General features: G+C 41.5%; 2 protein-coding genes across 3 annotated transcripts; both read left to right on the top strand.

The window, feature by feature from the left end:
- Positions 1-431: 431 nt before the first annotated feature.
- On the top strand, positions 432-5403 carry cops9 (COP9 signalosome subunit 9). Its single transcript, XM_058639522.1, has 3 exons — positions 432-628; positions 1426-1498; positions 5197-5403. The coding sequence occupies exons 1-3, from the start codon at positions 566-568 to the stop codon at positions 5232-5234; spliced, it is 174 nt and encodes a 57-aa protein (XP_058495505.1). The 5' UTR covers positions 432-565; the 3' UTR covers positions 5235-5403.
- A 936-nt stretch (positions 5404-6339) lies between these two features.
- and1 (actinodin1) lies at positions 6340-16546 on the top strand. 2 transcript variants are annotated; one of them, XM_058639500.1, is made up of 7 exons: positions 6340-7716; positions 8105-8206; positions 11374-11418; positions 12198-12343; positions 13159-13572; positions 14314-14568; positions 15159-16546. In XM_058639500.1, exons 2-7 carry the CDS (start codon positions 8131-8133, stop codon positions 16188-16190), a joined length of 1968 nt encoding a protein of 655 aa, XP_058495483.1. In that variant the 5' UTR covers positions 6340-7716; positions 8105-8130; the 3' UTR covers positions 16191-16546. The 2 variants fall into 2 exon arrangements, with proteins under 2 accessions (XP_058495483.1, XP_058495491.1); XM_058639508.1 differs by lacking the exon at positions 6340-7716 and adding an exon at positions 7771-7995.
- The last annotated feature ends 257 nt before the right edge of the window (positions 16547-16803 follow it).

The following is a 16803-nucleotide window of genomic DNA, read 5'->3' as shown; positions in this document are numbered from 1 at the left end:
GAAGTTCTGTACTAAGTAACCCAAAAGTATTTAATATAAAAAACAAATTTGTAGAATACGTTAGTGACTCATTGTTTAAAATGTCAAAATGTCTCTACATGTGGAAATCAAGAGAACCAGACTATTATTATGCTGTTTTACACTTTTTACGAACGGTATACTCATAAATAATCATTTAAATTCTTACACTAATATTTATTGACATATCTCTGTTAGCTAGCTTTTTTGTAACAACTACATTTATTCAAATTGCTCAAAAGTCCGTGCAACTAATTGACTGAAATAATATCACATGATACTTTTAACATTTAAGTAAAATAAAATACCTATTAATATAAGTGTATTATATATTATTGGATTAGTGGATATACTGTAATATCCACATTTATTTAGGAACTCACTCTGTAAAAGAGCGGACCTATTGCACACAACGCTAGCAGCGACAGTCGGACACAGTTCGGTGTCGGACACACGTCTGTTTTGTTTACGATAAGCTAGCCCAGGTCGCAACGAAGCTTTAAAGCCGTAACGTCTTTGGGAAACTGAAGCAAAAAAATCAAATAAGATGAAACCTGCAGTGGATGAGATGTTTCCGGAAGGAGCGGGTCCGTATGTGGATCTGGACGAAGTGAGTTCAGAAATAAATAACGACATTATTATCAGTCGTAGTTCGTGCCAAAGCTAACTAGCGCGCTAACGCCAGGAGTAAACGCGGATGCGATGCTAATAATATTCTGTAAAAGAGTGCATTTATAGCCGCTCTGGAGTGGGAAGAAATAGTTTAAATACGTTTAACGTTGTCTTTTTTAATCGATGTTTTGTGTTTACATTTCATGGAAAGCACAGTTGTACGAATTATCATCACTGCCACTCAGACTCTGACAGTCTTTACTTCAAAGCAACAAAACTAAACATTTAAAGACATCATCTTTTCGGGGGGTTTGGGAAACACTTGAGCAACATTGTTCAACATTTACTGATATTATATGGACCAAACATCATAGAATAATTGATCAAATAATTGACAGGTGAATCAATTATTAAAATAATTGTTAGTTGTATTTCCGTATTATGAAAATCACTCTTGAGGTGGAGACATAAGTGTGTGGCATTAGTTACATTTTAGTTTGATAAGCCCTATTTAGTTTAGCATTTAATTGTGTTAGATTAGAGAGAGAGAAATTTCGAAGAAATTGTGATTAAAGCTTTTTACAGTATTAAAGAATGCGTGGTTACCTCCTCAAAATGTTTTGTGTTGAAGTAAGTGAGGGACTTAGACACTTTTAGTAGTAAGATGGAGCCAAAAATAGTCCATGATTATCTTTGTTTCAATTAATTAATCGCTTCTGCTGCAGATTGTTTTTACTGACAGTATCATTGTGCATGTGTTCAGTTCTCAGTACTTGTATTGTTGTGTGTTTACAGGCAGGGGGCAGCAGTGGTCTGCTGATGGACCTGGCAGCCAATGAAAAAGCAGTTCACTCTGACTTTTTTAATGGTAATGCTCTCTTACGTTCACACCCACACACCCACAGTCCACTGGTTCTTTCCCACGGCTGATCTGTTCACAACTGCTTTTTTATGTTGACACTTTTCTATGGTATGTCAGCACTTCACTCATCTGTTCCTTATTAATGTCAGCATAAATGTGTGTGAGAGTGTGTTGTGTGTTGCAGAGTTCAGCGGAACAAAAATAAACAGGCTTTTATTGAAACATAAATCTCGCTTGATTGGACATGTTAATCTGGTGTGAAAACAGCTTCACAAGTTCTTGATTTGTACCATGACTGAGAATAATTGGAGGGGGGAGAAAAAAAGAAATCAAAATGACAAAGCGTGAACCATACTGCCAACAAAGTAATCCTGTTTTTAAGGATCATATCTGTTTAATTACAACTTTTCCTGTGTTCGTAAACTTCTAACTCCACACCAGAGTTTTTAAAAATAAGAAGAATGGTTGCGTCTCTCTGTTTTGTTTTTCTCGGTTGCTACTTGTTGGTTTGGTTTTGTGTCTGTGGAGACGCAAAGTGATGGCGTTTTTACATCACGACTGATGGAGGACACGTGGAAGGATACTAGCTATGCTGATAAGTAAAGAAATAAAACCTTGGTTCTCTGAAAAAAATGGGTGAGATGAAATGATTTTTCAAATGGAGCTTTAGGTTAGGAATTTACCCCAGTTCTTTGAAACATGCGTGAGCTAGTGAGATACCGTTACAAATGTTGATTTGGTTAAGAAATTAAAGCCTGTGGTATACTTCCGACGTGCACTTCCGATGAGCGGAGAGCTTCATTGTGCAATGGGAACGAGAAGGGCACTACTAGAAGAAGAGCGGTCTCTGACTTTACGCCAAATGTAAGAATATAAAAGCGTTATAATAGCATAGGAGGCGCTCTCTGTTTTTTTAGCCTCCCCGTGCATCTGTCCAGTGCTCTATATGTCCTTGAGCCGCATGAGGAGTGTGTCGGAGGCCGATCTCTTCCTCTTCTTTCCAGAGGATGGAGTTCCTTTTGGCTGAGGTTTTTCCTCCACCGCAGCTTCTTCCCCCAGCGTCGCAACTCCCTCAGACACGTCTGGTTTGAGCAGCTCACAGCTGAAAGGCCCGTCGGGCAGGGTACCGCCTCACCTTCTCCGCCAGCCTCTCATCTTTCGGATTCATTGCGCTGTTACCTTGGCGACTACTTCTTCTGTTGTTAAAATGTTTTTTCTGCTTGCTGAGCAGATAATGCAATTCACGTCATGTGCATGGTGTGTGTGGAAGTTTACCAGGGCCTTAACCCTGGTTCTCTGAAACATGAGTGAGGTGAAACTAGTGTTGTAAGTAAACTTTAAGTTTAGGAATTGACCTCTGTTCTCTGAAACATTGAGTATGTACCTAGATACGTCCTTTCAGAAAGTTCTACAGCCTGACCTGAGTCGTGGGTTGAGTCTGGGGTTGTAGAGACACGAGCGGTGTTTTCTGACAGAAGTTACACACAGGAGCTTTAATTAACATCTTTAATTAAACCCCCGGGAAACGTACAAACGCAAGATTTGTTGGAGAAACGTGATTATTCCATCATGCACGTGAACTAGTGTAAATTCAGAAGTAATCCAATATTGGTTCAGTAGTGTGAAAGGATGAAGGGCAGAAACCAGATTACCCACAAGCTGCGTGGAAACTGGAGCGTAAGTGTAAGCAGATTATTATTATTATTATTATTACTTTAACCACATCGACACAACTGCTCAAATTAACCCGCAAAAATCCAGCCGTTCCCCTGTTAAACACCGGTTAATGTGCTGGAACACACACACACACACACACACACACACACACACACACACACACACACACACACACAAAAGCACCGAGCTAATGTGTTTTATATCTTGCAGCAGCGTTCACTGCGGGCAAAACAATTCAGCCTCAGCAGCACACACACGACCCAGAAAGAAAAGAGCTGATTGTTAAAAAGAGCGGAATGAGAAGCAAAAGAGGAGGAGAAGACGGTAAAGTGAGTTTATTGCCGCTGTGAGACTGAGACCCTGCGGGACGCCTCGCCAGTCAGCTGCTTTAAAACCCACACAGTGACAGTCCCTGCTTTAAATAATGTAGGCTGTTGGCACAGCTGAAACTGACTTTCTGGGAATTCTGTATGTGTGGGATCTAGAGTGAGGCTCGGAGGCCACTTTTGTCTGTATGAACCCGAACAATCTGAGAGAATATTGACTCAACCTAACACGAATCTGACTCTCATTCTGTTTTAACAAACACCCGACATATAAAGGAAAATTGACTTCGTACTTCATACTCATGATTTCTAAAGATTGATGTTTGCATCGTTGGAAAATTCCAGGAATTTATCAGACTTTATGGTAATTATTGAGAATTTACTGGAAATGGTGCCTGTAAGACATTTTGATTTAGTAGTTACCACAGACCAAATATCTATCTCATTATATTGTCAAAAGCTTAGTTGACTTTTATGATGTATTTGGGCTCAAATGTGTAGCTTCAGTTGTTAAATATTTTCTAGAAATCATCCGTGCACGAGGGTATTGATATTCTACACAGTATTTGCATCAAATCTGATTGTTTTAGCCAAAGATGCTAGAGTATATTATTTTCTAAACTATATTTAAGTTCCCAACCTTCAATTTTGAATATCTCCAGTGTTTGTTTTTGCAAACAAAGCTACTGCAATGCAAAACAACTTTCGGGGCCGTGTTCTGACGATGTTGTATTTAGAGCTGCAGCTAACGATCTAAACAAGAGACAGGAAGTTAAGGAGCTGGTTTATATTTTAGCCGACGTAGTAAGCAACGCTCCGTACACAGAGTCCATTGACGTGACCAAACCCACCCAGGGTACGACAATCGTTGCTGTTTTTTTGTGGCTCGGTTGCAGTATTTATGCTCCAGTGTCATCACGTCCTGACTCGTGAAGACAAGTCAATCCTCCTTCATACTAATAAAGGATTATACTCCGATTATTGTAAAATCAAGCGCGTCACATGACCAGAGTGTGCGTCAAAATGACCACATTTACATGAACACGCCTCTCTAGAGCCAGATCTTTAAATAAGTGGTGACCACAAACAAAAATCACTCCACGTTAGAAAATCATTAACATTGATCACCAGATGTGATCAATGTTAATTACTGATCACATTAATTTCATCATTGATTCAGCTGTCCATTATTCCTCTTGATTTAATGCATCAGTTCTTTTTCGATATGAGTCGTGTCAGTTAAAGAAGATTCTTAAAATCTTTTTTCTTATAAAAAATCTACAGTAAAAGCAGCCATTTTGTGCGGCTGCAAATGGAGATTTTAGTAATAGATTCTCTTCTCTTCAGACAGTGTCCTGCTTTAAATTTGTGACTATGAAAGTCACCATTTATACTTTATTTCTATTACATTTTCCACTTGTACATTTCTAAGTTGTGGGACTAATAAAGGTCCCTCACTAATTCTTCTCAAAACAAAGCTTCAAAGTCCTAAAGCCTAACGTTAAATGTCCAAAATCGAATTTAAAAACAGTCTGGCTTTGTTTGCCGAGTTGTTGCCGATATGATTTCTTCAAAGCGTTTACCAGATTCAGGAGATTCTATCAGAAAGGTTTGAAAAATGTTTTTAGCTGAGAATGTGGGAGTTTTTTTGGAAACAGCTGGACTAATTCTAACCCTGTCTCCTTTTCTCTCTCTCCTCAGACTTTGAGGATCTTTTCGACGACGACGACCTGCAGTAACCTGAACACCTGTGTGATTTGTGTATATAGAGAAACAGTGAAAATGGGCTTTTTCTGACTGTACCCTCTCTTTATCGGCCTCTCTTATTTTGTACAGCTCCTCCTCCTACATGTCACACCCCCCCCCCTAAAAACATTCTGAAATAAAGCCTTTTTTGTTTTTACAGAATAGTGGTGAACCAGGTGTCTGTGAATTCTGAGAATCCCTCACATTCCTGCCGTAGAGAAAATTATGAGTATGGTTTTGACCGCCGTCGTGTTTGAATCTGCTCGCCGCTGGATTGTAGGTTTGCTGGCTCCGCGAAACACCTGTTTAAAAACATAATTACATACGAGATACAGTGTTAACATGACCACGGACATGCTCGGCCGGGACAGGAAGGAGGCTGCAAAAAAAAAACCAAAAAAACAAGAAACCGTAAATTCAGGAAAAAGTCCTCGGACTCTTATTTTTCTTTATAGTTTTTGGTTTAATTCCAGCCCACGTGGAGCAGCTGCATGTGTAGGTGTCAAAGACAAAAGAGCAAGAAAGTGTTTGCCTTTTTCAAAAATGTCCACCTTTTTAAAAGGATTAAAAAAAAAAAAAGTTTGTTCATAGCAAGAACTCTGTGGAAGGAGTTGGGAGCAAGGTCAGACTCGCACCAAACTGTGAACATGGTTTCTGAAAGTCCCCAAGTTTTACGGTATGTGCACGGGTATTTTCAAGCTCCTCAAACTCACAGAAGAAAAAGTTGCATGTTTAAAGCAAAGTTCTGTCGCTTTTAATTTTAGCCTTTTTCACTATGGAGCTCCCCCTACAGTTTCAGAATACATGTGTTTACCACACCACCGTAAACGTCTATGCATCCATCGTCTACCACTGACGCTCCCCTCTTTCGTCCATGTGCATTTGTTTTTTTTCAACACAGCCGGTGAACATGAGCCGTGGAGTCATGTCCATGCCGGTCACGTCTGTTTGGCGTGCTTCTGTGTTTTTCAATTCTCTCCATTTGGGTGGAAAAAAAGCAGGTAGAGAAAAGCTTCCTTGCTTCCTCTAACAGTTTTATCCACTTCTATGTCTAAAACAACCTAGCTATGGCGTGTAAGTAAGTGAAGCAATGTGTGTTCCTCGCGAGACCCCAGGGTCGGCAGTAGGGGGCAGTGGAGACAATGACTCCGAAAGCTATTAAATCCAGAGGAAAGATTCTGCATAGCTCTGCTTTAAAAATATCTCTTGAATATCAGATGTATCCACAGTTTCAGCTCCAGTAAATGACTTTTTCAGAGACACTAAACCTGGTTGTCAGTGTGTGTGTGTGTGTGTGTTACGAGGCTGGCATGTCTGAACACAGTTAAAAACGAGGAGGAAACTGTAGATTATCGGATTCCTCATGTGTGGACCAGCTGTGTCCTAAGTAGGCTGAAACACAGGAGCTGTGGTTTTGGCCCCGTAGCTCAGCACAGCTCAGTGGAAAGTGCTTATGTGGCACCTAGGCTTCACCACCATCACTCCCTCAGGTTTTCATTATTCCCCCTGCGTTTGTCATTATTTCACTCACTCTCCAGAGTCACTGCTGCATCTGTAAACACCGTCCACGTTCTGAGCTCTCACTTTTTAGATGTGGACTTAGGACGTAGGACATAGGGAATAAGGCAGGGTGATGCAGCATTGGTAGGAGAGTGAAGTTAGGCAGATAAAACAATTACCAAAAAAATGACTTAGGCAATTATGCTATTAGGCTAAGGATTTTAAGGACACTAAATTGGCTTTATCCCTCACCCTAAAACCAGGTCTTAATCCTGGAAAAGGCCACTTTTGAAATAGTAGCAAAAATCTCCTCATAACCTAAAGAAGATTTGTCCTCGTGACATGTTCACACAGACTCACACATGTTTTTTGGAGGCATCTGTTCAACCAAAATAGTTAATAGATAATTAATAAAAAGGGAGACGGTTAAAAACAGAGTAAAAATACTTTTTTACAAACTCATGCAGCGCTGAGGACTTAACGGCATTTAGAATAAGTTTTCTTTTTACCTGCGTCATTAAAGCTAGAGACTTTTAAGAACATCCAAAGATTGTGTTTTTTACAGTAAAAGAAAAAGACTTCTCCACGTCTCCAATGTTTTCCTCCAAACCCACCCTTTCTTTCTCACTCTTCCTGTTCCTAATTACGATGCCAACGATTGGTCCAGAGTTTCAGTAAAGTCGCAGCCAATCAGACTCTTCACCCCCTCAGGTGGTCGCTGTGTGCGCTGCTTTAATGAACGCTTGCTGGGTTGTGCGTCAGAGATGAAAGGGGCCCGGTTTAAAACCTTGTGGGATCCCTTCACCGGTGCAGTCTTGTCAGAAGGAGGAGGCCGCAACAGGAGCAACGTGCTGTGCTGCAGGAAGTCTTTCACACAAAAACAAACAAACACTTAGTGTTTGAGGCCCACAGGTGGTCATCTTCTCTGGAGACCACATCTGGATCTGCAGGCAGCCGAGGAGGAGATAACCACAGGTGAGAGCAGGCCAAAACAACACAAACAGTGGTTGTGTTTTTTTTTTCTTTCTTACCTGTGGATTCAAATTCAGGTTGAAGTCAAGTTTGGCAGCAAAACAGCTGGTTCTGGTTTACAATGACAAAGCAGCTGGAGCTGGAGGTGTGGCGACATGTTTGTTTAAAACGTTCACCTTCAGAGCTGCAGGGGTCACTTCTGCAGCGCTGCTGATGAACACCAGCTCCACCCTGAGGTTTCAGGAGTGCAAATTTAATTAGTTTCTAACCATAATTTACCAGGTTTGTGTCTTTTCTGTTTGCTCTACTGAGCCGTTTTAATACATGCTCCACCTCTGAGAAGATGAGGTGAGAAGAAAACGACTCATTTCTGTGTCTTTGGTGTTTGCAGGGACGGAGGAGAAGGTGTGAGACGTCATGGCTGGAGGAAGGAGAACCAGTTTCCCCGCTGTCTTCATCACCGCCGCTCTGGCTGTGATGCTGCTGCTGCCCGGTGAGTGCATGACACATGTCATTATCTCAGAGGAGATGAGGTCAGTTTGTCAATGATCTGTCAATAAACTGTGTAAACACGGACATGTCATCACCAGCTGGGAAAGTAGTGTTTAATTGTGTAATGTTAAGCACAAAATGGGCCAAAGTAGAGATTAAGCTGATTCATTTAAGGAATATATGATTCATTTAGTGTTTAAATTGACTGGAAATAGTGGGAAAACTGTCCATAAATTAGTGAAAAACCTTAAAATATTCTGTTTACTGCGATGGAAAAAAGGGGAAACAAGTAATATAACGCTATATTTTTAAAGCTGGCTTATTGCCACTTTGATGGAGTAAAAATAAAATATATTACATTACATGTCATTAACAGACGCTTTTATCCAAAGCAACTTACAAGGGAATTGAGTACAACCTGCCATATTTAAAGAAGGTTTATGTTTCTCCTCAAGGGTAAAGCCATAGAAGTATGAAATGAGAATTACTTAAGTATCACAAATGTGACTTAAAAACTGTGAAGAAAGTTGTTACTATTTTTTAAATGTTTTCCTTCAAAGCTCCACAGAACGGTTTCAATAACAGTGAGTTGTTTTGGGTTTGTAAAGTTGTAAGTTATAGAGCTTATGTTACATTTTTAATGAACCCCTCAGATCTTAATAAAATATTTGTGTATGAAAAGATCGTCATCATCATAAGCCACATCTTATCTTACTCACCTTATCTTATCTTATTTATCTTGCTTATAATATTTAATCATAAATTCTCATTTATCCCTTATCTTATTGTGTTGTATCGTTGTATCTTATCTTATTATGTCTCTATATCTCATCTAAACTCAGTGAATCTCTCAAATCAAAGTTGTGGAGTAAAAAGCTGAGTCACGCTGGTTTATAGCAGCTCGCCTGTTGTTTTTATACATATATCAGTATTATATATATATATATATATATATATATATATATATATATATATATATATGTTGTTACTTTACTCACCTCCTCAAACCTTCTCCTGCAGGAGAACACATTTCTCTTCTCTGAAGGTCTTATTAGCGTCAGACTGAGGTTTTAACTGCAGAGTTTGAACGTGTTCTAAACCTTCACCAGTTCATGGACATGGACTCATTCAACACTTAGTGTGGTTATAACTCACCTGAGCTTCACATATACGTCATAATCCCACTGTGCTGTTATGTATGTATGTATATATGTGTATATATATATATATACAGTATATATACATATAATCATCTACACTACATATTTGACAGCGGCACCTGTTTCCACTCATCATGATTCACACAGGACGTGTCTCATCATCTCCTCGTCTTTAAAAAAAACTTTACTGTCCGTCCTTCTGATGGTTCAAAGAGAACAGATTTTTATTCTCTTTCCCTTTCATCATTGCTGCTCCTGTAAAATATTATGGCCTGTCAGCATCAACCTCCTGCTCTGCCCCTTTAAAAGCTCCTCTTGCTTCTGTTTCCAGATGTGCCACACACTTTTTTTACAGGCTCGTAAAAAAAACAATACAGCGGATACTGAGGCAGCATCATTTACACTCCTCCTCCTCATCATCATCATCACTCCATCACCCTTCACTTCTCCTCTACTCGTTTAACTATTCTTCTTTTTATGCTTCCATTTAAACATACAAACATACAGTAAACAGAGGACGTAGACAGATCATGTGACGTGACAAGAAGAGATAAACGACACACAACACAAGCTTTATAATATGAAATTGATCCGTGTGAGGCAGATTTAGTCCAGAGTCTGTCTCCATTCATTTTCAATAGGGAAAAAGTTGAATATTTTAAAAGAAATAATGATATACATATATTTTTCTGCTCTTAAACAAACTACAAACACAGTAATTTCACTGGAAAAATGAATGAATTTTCACTGTCTCATTTTCATGGATTTTGAAAACTAAGAAACTAAGAAAACATTTTTTTTTTTACAATGATCCTTTTATTAATCTTATAGCATTTGTTTTTTTTTGTATAATTTGACTCATATGCATCATTTGTATTTTAACTGCCTGGTTTGTCCATTTTGGGCAAAGTTTTGTGAGTTTTTGTGCACATTTAAGCTACCAAGTAATATTTATGTGATCGGGGAAGAAGGGAAAAATAACATTAATAAGGAAAATAGCATCCCCAACTTATAGCCAGAAAAACAATCAATTAGTAGGTTGTCACTATACTGGATGCTCGGGGCCCTAATTAAAAGCAAAACATGGCAAAACAAGCAAGAAAAGAAATAAATGATGAAAAAAAGCAGGGAGTTTGGTTATGTTTGGGTTTGTCAGTTGTGTTAGGTTTTAAGTAACACATTAAATATACATTTACAAGTTGAAATCAAAATATTTCTTCCTCTTCCCAGTTACAATCTCATATTTAATTCACAGTCCCTGCATTGACTTACCATCAGTCAAAGAAATGAACATATCTTACTGAGTTGTTTATTTAAGCTCCAGCTCTTGTGAGATGTTCCCACTAAGAAGTGTTTTCTTTAATTCCTCATTAAATATTTTCACTTTCCAACTTTTGTGACCTTAGACGCCACATCGCTCTCCGTCAGAATATTATGACACGTGCTGTGCAACCCTGAATTATCCCCCCCCCCGGATGTCACGTTTAAAGCCGTCTTCAGTTCCTCTCTCCTCTTCCTCTTCCTCTTCTTCCTCCTCCTGTGAGGCATTAACACCTTTTCCCTGTGGAGATGAAAGAAAGCGGCAGCAGAGCTCTGTCCGCTCTTACCTTCAGCAGCATGGGGTCAAAACACTAAATATATATATATATATATATATATATATATATATATATATATATATACACAGTATACACACACACACACACACATAGAGAAAGAGACTAACAGTAAATGCACACACAGCTCTTTGGTAAAACACAGCGTGAGTTTAATGTTACAGGTTCTCCTGTAAAAAATCTACAAAGCGCTGCAGTCGCCGGCGCCTCGGGTTCAGCCAATTACAGCAGTTTAATGAATAATGACCTGTGTGTGAGTGCCTCAGGTTTGATGTCATGTTATTATTATTATCATCATCATGTGTGTGTGTTGTTCAATCAGGACGCAATTAGCAAAGTGAGACCAGGTGGAGAAAGTGTTTTCAACGACGACTTCTTCTTTTTCGCTGCAGTTTTCGCGTCTGCTGGACCAATCGGGAAAAAGACCAAACGAGATGGTAAATATATTGTTGTTTATTTGCTTTTTAATGTTTTTAAACCTAAGCATATACATATATAACATATACAATATCACAATAAAGTTTTATGTCGGGATTAACCCTGATCAGAATAACTGGGATTGATTAAAAATGACCACAAAAACAAAAGCAAGACAACACAATGTGAATGGACCTTAAATTTCTTCAATCTATTTATTCATTATTTATTGTGTTCGCTAAAGTCGGCACTGCACATACTGGTGCCCTCAGTAAGTTAAGTTAAGTAAGTTTGAAGGCTTTTTTTTCAATACTTTCAATACTCAGCTTCTTTCAATTTCAGTATTTTCTAGTTGTTTTTCTCTGTGTAACAAAGATTTCAGGGTTTGAAACCAAGCTACTAATCAATTAATCCCGAATCATCATTAGTTGCAGTCCTAATACAGATTTTTTGGGAGTACTTTTCTTACTCTGCCAGACTTGTGTGCTCGTTCTCACTGGTGTTTTCTGTTTTTTCAGAGGTGAAAGACCCTGAAAGTTGTTGAAAAATGAGTCTATTATTAAAGGTCATTTTGATTTAGGAGGAACACCCAGATTGCTCCCCCGCGCACCTCTCCTGCTTCAGCACTTAATCACATCACTGTGCGATCGATAATTAATGTTAACCTAAAGCCGTAATGACGCACCTGGAGATATAACCTTGTCACTGGACAAGGTCTTATCTCACTTTGCTTTTGATGACTTGTGTGAGTAAGTTTGGAGGAAGCAGAGTCTTTGAGTTTTCTCTCTCCTGCCGTCAGCGGGGCAAAGTATCCAGGAGAAATCATCTGCTGCGGCCGAGCAGAGGAAGCTGATCCGTCACCGCAGGAACATCAGCTGGTACAAGCAGCATTCTGACTTCTGGAACTGGTACAAGTTCTTCACAGACAACGGCAACCAGGAGGCAGTGAGTAAAAAAACACACACTGATTCATTCAATTTTATTTTATGTGTATAGCGCCAAATCACAACATACATTAACTTGACCACGGATGCAAATTAGCTATTCAGCTAACTCTGGTATAGATTGGTCCCTGTCACCTACATCTCAAGGCTCTAGGCATCAGTGGAGAGAAGATACTCCCTTTTAACAGAAGAAGAAATCTCAGACAGAACCAGACTCAAAGATGTGCAGCATCTGCCAAGACAGGTTGTGGTGAAAGGAAAAATGCGGGACAGAGGAGAGGATGGGGACAGAAAGGGGGGGAGAGGTCCGTAGAAGAGAGAGACCGGGAGTAGATATATAACAGTTGTGTCAAGTTATCAGTTTAGATTGCATTTAAATGTCAAAATAATCACATTTCTTGACTCCATATTCAGTTTTGGGGATAATCCCTAAAAACTCCTGATGGGAGATTTTAACCAATCGCAGTACAATTCAGAGAAAGAGAGAGAGAGGGCGCCACATTTTAATCCACTACATTTCGTCTAACTCTCTTTGTTACTCGTTACTACAAAGTAAAATCAGAAGAAGAAGAGTTGGTATTATAGTCTGTATTTATATAGAGCTTTTCTAGTCTTGATGAGCTGCTTTACACTACAGTTTTCACCCATTCACACGCATACACAACATGGGGTTAAGTGTCTTTGCTCAAGGACACACATCGACTACCAGAGCCCGGAATTGAACCCACAACTTTCCCGTTAAAAGACAACTCGCCCTACCACTGAGCCACCATGGCTCTATCCTAACCCCTCCTGCTTCTTCTTCTTCTCTCTCAGGTTCATGAGATGGACCGGATCTACTTGGCCTACCTCCAGAACAAGAACCGCGCCGAGGGCCGCCGCTCCTACAAGGCTTACCTGCGCCACCTGGGCGACGTCTACAAGTCCTGCGCCGACTCTGACGACCCCAACTGTGTGGCCTCCTACACCAGCAGACCCAAGTCAAAGCCTGAACCACCCAAACCCGCACCGGTGAAAACCTGCGACCCCACCAAGGACACGTACTGCCTGTACGCGGCTCTGATGCAGGGGAAGAGTCCCTACATGCCGCTGGTTCTTCCCGCCGCCGCTGCGGCTCCGGCTCCAGTCAAGGCTCCGGCCCCTCAGTACGTCCGCTCTGCCGCTCCGGCTAAAGACCCACAGTCCGGCTACTACTACTACGCTCCGTCTGCAACACCTTTCCTCTCTAAGGTAAACCAATCACACACTGTGTTTCCAGGGTTTGAAGGTTTTTAGTGCCCCCTTGTGGTAGTTCTAGAGAAGCTACAGCAACTTTCTGCTTGACTCATAATGAGTAAAGAAACAGACTTTGATCTGAACAGTTTAAAAACAGCGTGGGCCCCCTGGTGGGCCTTGATAGTATTGCAGGTGGGTCCCAGAGAGTATAACAATTTTTTTTTTTTTAACAAATTTATCCAAAACATATATTCTTTTGTTTTGTTTTACAATAATATGTAATGTTATTCCCATTTCAGCCCTATATTATGGTTACAAATAAAAATAATAAAGTGGTTTCTGAAGAATTTTCACTTAGATTTTAGTTTCGAAAGAACAGTAATGTGTTAAAAAATTGAGATAAGACATAGTTTTATTTTCACTGCCATTTAAAAAAAATCAGAGATTTTACATAAAATCCAAATGTTGGTTCTAGAATGTTTATTTATTTTTTATTTTTTTAACTTTCGGGGTCTCAAACCTGAGGTTTGGGAAGACATGTATATAAAAGATAAAATGGATTTAGTGCCTTTAAAATACATAATGCAGTAAATCAGCCATTCCTTGTTTACATATTTTTTAATAAAAATAGCCAGAAATGGTTGGAAAGAAAATGACAGAAATCTTCTCTAAATCATGATTTATCTTATGAATTTCTCTTGTAAATTGGGTCACGCCAAAAAAAAGTCATCGTCCTCCGTCTTTTCTCACTTTCAGGAACAGAAAGCCGAGCTGCTGAGGATCTGCGCCGCAGATGACGTGGAGTGTCTGCAGTATCACGTGAAGGCCGCGTATGGACAAGTGCCCTCTGCTGGTCCCCTGCCGTCGTACGCGCACCTCGGCTGCGACCCCAAGAAAGACCCGTCCTGCAAACCCAAGCTGGTGCAGAAAGCTCCATCCGGTCTCTACATGCAGTATCCAAACTGTGACCCGCTCCGGGATCCACACTGCGCCTACGCTGCTTCTCTGGTGGTAAGAACCAGATTTGAGTCAAATGTATTTATATAGCACAGTCAAAAACAACCCCATGTTGCCCCCAAAAGTGCTTTCCATGCTTAAATAAATTTAAAGGAAGCAATAAAGTACAATATTCTGTATGAACCTGTTCTGTACCACTATACTGTGGTACAGTATATTTACATAATGGTATGATCCTAGTCTGTCCTCGCATGTCATTGCCCGCATGGTGTGTCCATCAAAATAAAGTCTCGCCCCTCGATCTGGTAGAAGAGTCGGCTCTTCTCAGACGGTAGTCGGCTTTTCTCGTTCGCTCAAAAGAATCGTCTCTCAGAGCCGGCTCGTTCGCGAACGACACATCCCTCGTCAACATACGTGGGACCAGACGGCGAAGCAACAAACTGATCTACGCCAAAGTATAAGAGCGTCACATCAATCCAAGCGTGATGTGATGAACATACGATTTACTTTTTCAAGTTCTCCTTTCAGAGAATTGCAAAAACTCTGTTTTTAAAATGATGTTTGAGTGACTGAGCAGTTTGGGAGTGTGTGTAAAACCCTGTAAATCTATGCTGAAGGTGTTTTTTTTTCTCTGCCTCCTCCAGGCTCCTCGTGCTCCTAACCCTCCTGCCCCCGCTGGACCCGGATCCTGCAACCCTCTCTACGAGGAAGGCTGTAACCCTCTCACCGCCACCAGATTCGCCACGCCCCCAGAGTCGTACTCGCGCGACGAGGCGGACGAGGCGGCCGCCATCCGCGCTGCTCCTCCTCCCGCTGCTGCTGCTGAGCACAACAGCGACCCCTACGCCATGTTCAGAGACGCTTACGCTCAGGCCAACAGAGCAAACGACCCGTACGCTATGTACCACCAGGCCAGCGCTCCACCGTCACCTCCCGCCAACGACCCGTACGCCATGATGCGCCGATTCATGTCCCAGGCTCAAGCGACCGACCCGTACGCTCCACGTATGGAAGCCGCTCCGGAGTCGAACCCCAACGATCCTTTCTCTGCGATGCGCGAGGCGGCGGCTGCAATGCACCGCCGCGGTCCAACCAGCGCGAGGCAGCAGTTTCACTTTTCCAGCCCAAGTTATGAGGAGCCTGCGCAAGAGGAGCGCCACCCTCTGGGCCCCCCGGGCAAAACCAGAGAGGGCTATGACTGCTTCGTCGGCTACGACCGCGAGTGCTACCCCGTGAAGCCCAGCGAGCCCCGTGCCGGCGGTCACCGCCACCTCCCGTACCCCGCCGAGGCCTACGAGCCCCACCTAAACAGTGACGGCTCGCGCAACGGAGTCCTGGAGCCCGCCAACCTGGACTGCGACCCTGAGTACGACAGAGACTGCCGCCTGCGTCGCTACGAGCCGGAGCAGGGCCGTGCCGAGGCCCAGCCGGAGCATCACGCTGACGACGACCACAACCAGGGGGCGGAAGAGAGCCAGCATCACCCAGAGCAGCAGCAGGAGCAGGATCAGTACGAGGCCGAGCCCTATCAGAGCGGCCAGGAGGAGCCTCACATGTCCTACCAGTCCATGCCACAGGGAATGCCCTCGCTGCAGGACATTCTGAGGCTCTATGGAGACCAGAACCCAGAGCAGGGCGATCACAGAGCGTACGCAGATGACTACCGTAAGAAATAAACACGCTATACCACGCACACGTGCGTGTGGATGGACATGAAAACACGAGCGCTGCCTCACGCAGTGAACAGGACCAGAACAGGGACACATGAGTACACGCACACACGAAGGAACACGATCAGAAACCTCAGAGTGTTCCGTCTTCACATCTGTCGCTTTTTCCAGCTTCTACGTAAAAAAAAACCCTCCTCAGTCCACTTGAGTGTGTGATGACTCGGCTTTTTCACTCCTCTATCTCTGCATCTCCAAAATAATAAAAATAAAACATGTCGGTTTTTTTTGTCAGTGATGGATTATGTAAAGTTTTTTGGTTTTTTTCCATTTTGGATGTTCTAATAAAAAGCTGTAGAAAGCTGTTTTTGCATTTTATTCATTGAATCTTTACATTTGACTCTAATCAACATACATCTCCTGTTTTCAGATATTTTCCACTTTAGTGCATTAGTCAATGATGGACTATCAAAATAAAGTGTTCTGGACGTCGTCTTCCACTTGCGACTGGAGGTTCAGCGGCGTCAAATGTTAAAAATGATATAAAAACAATAGCAACTAGCAATAAAGAAAAACTCCTCAAGTAAAAATGTTTACTTGCTTATAAATCAAGCAAGAAGTA

The sequence above is a fragment of the Solea solea genome, chromosome 1 (assembly GCF_958295425.1).
Source record: "Solea solea chromosome 1, fSolSol10.1, whole genome shotgun sequence".
NCBI lineage: Eukaryota > Metazoa > Chordata > Actinopteri > Pleuronectiformes > Soleidae > Solea > Solea solea.
This window is presented reverse-complemented; position numbering and strand designations above follow the sequence as displayed.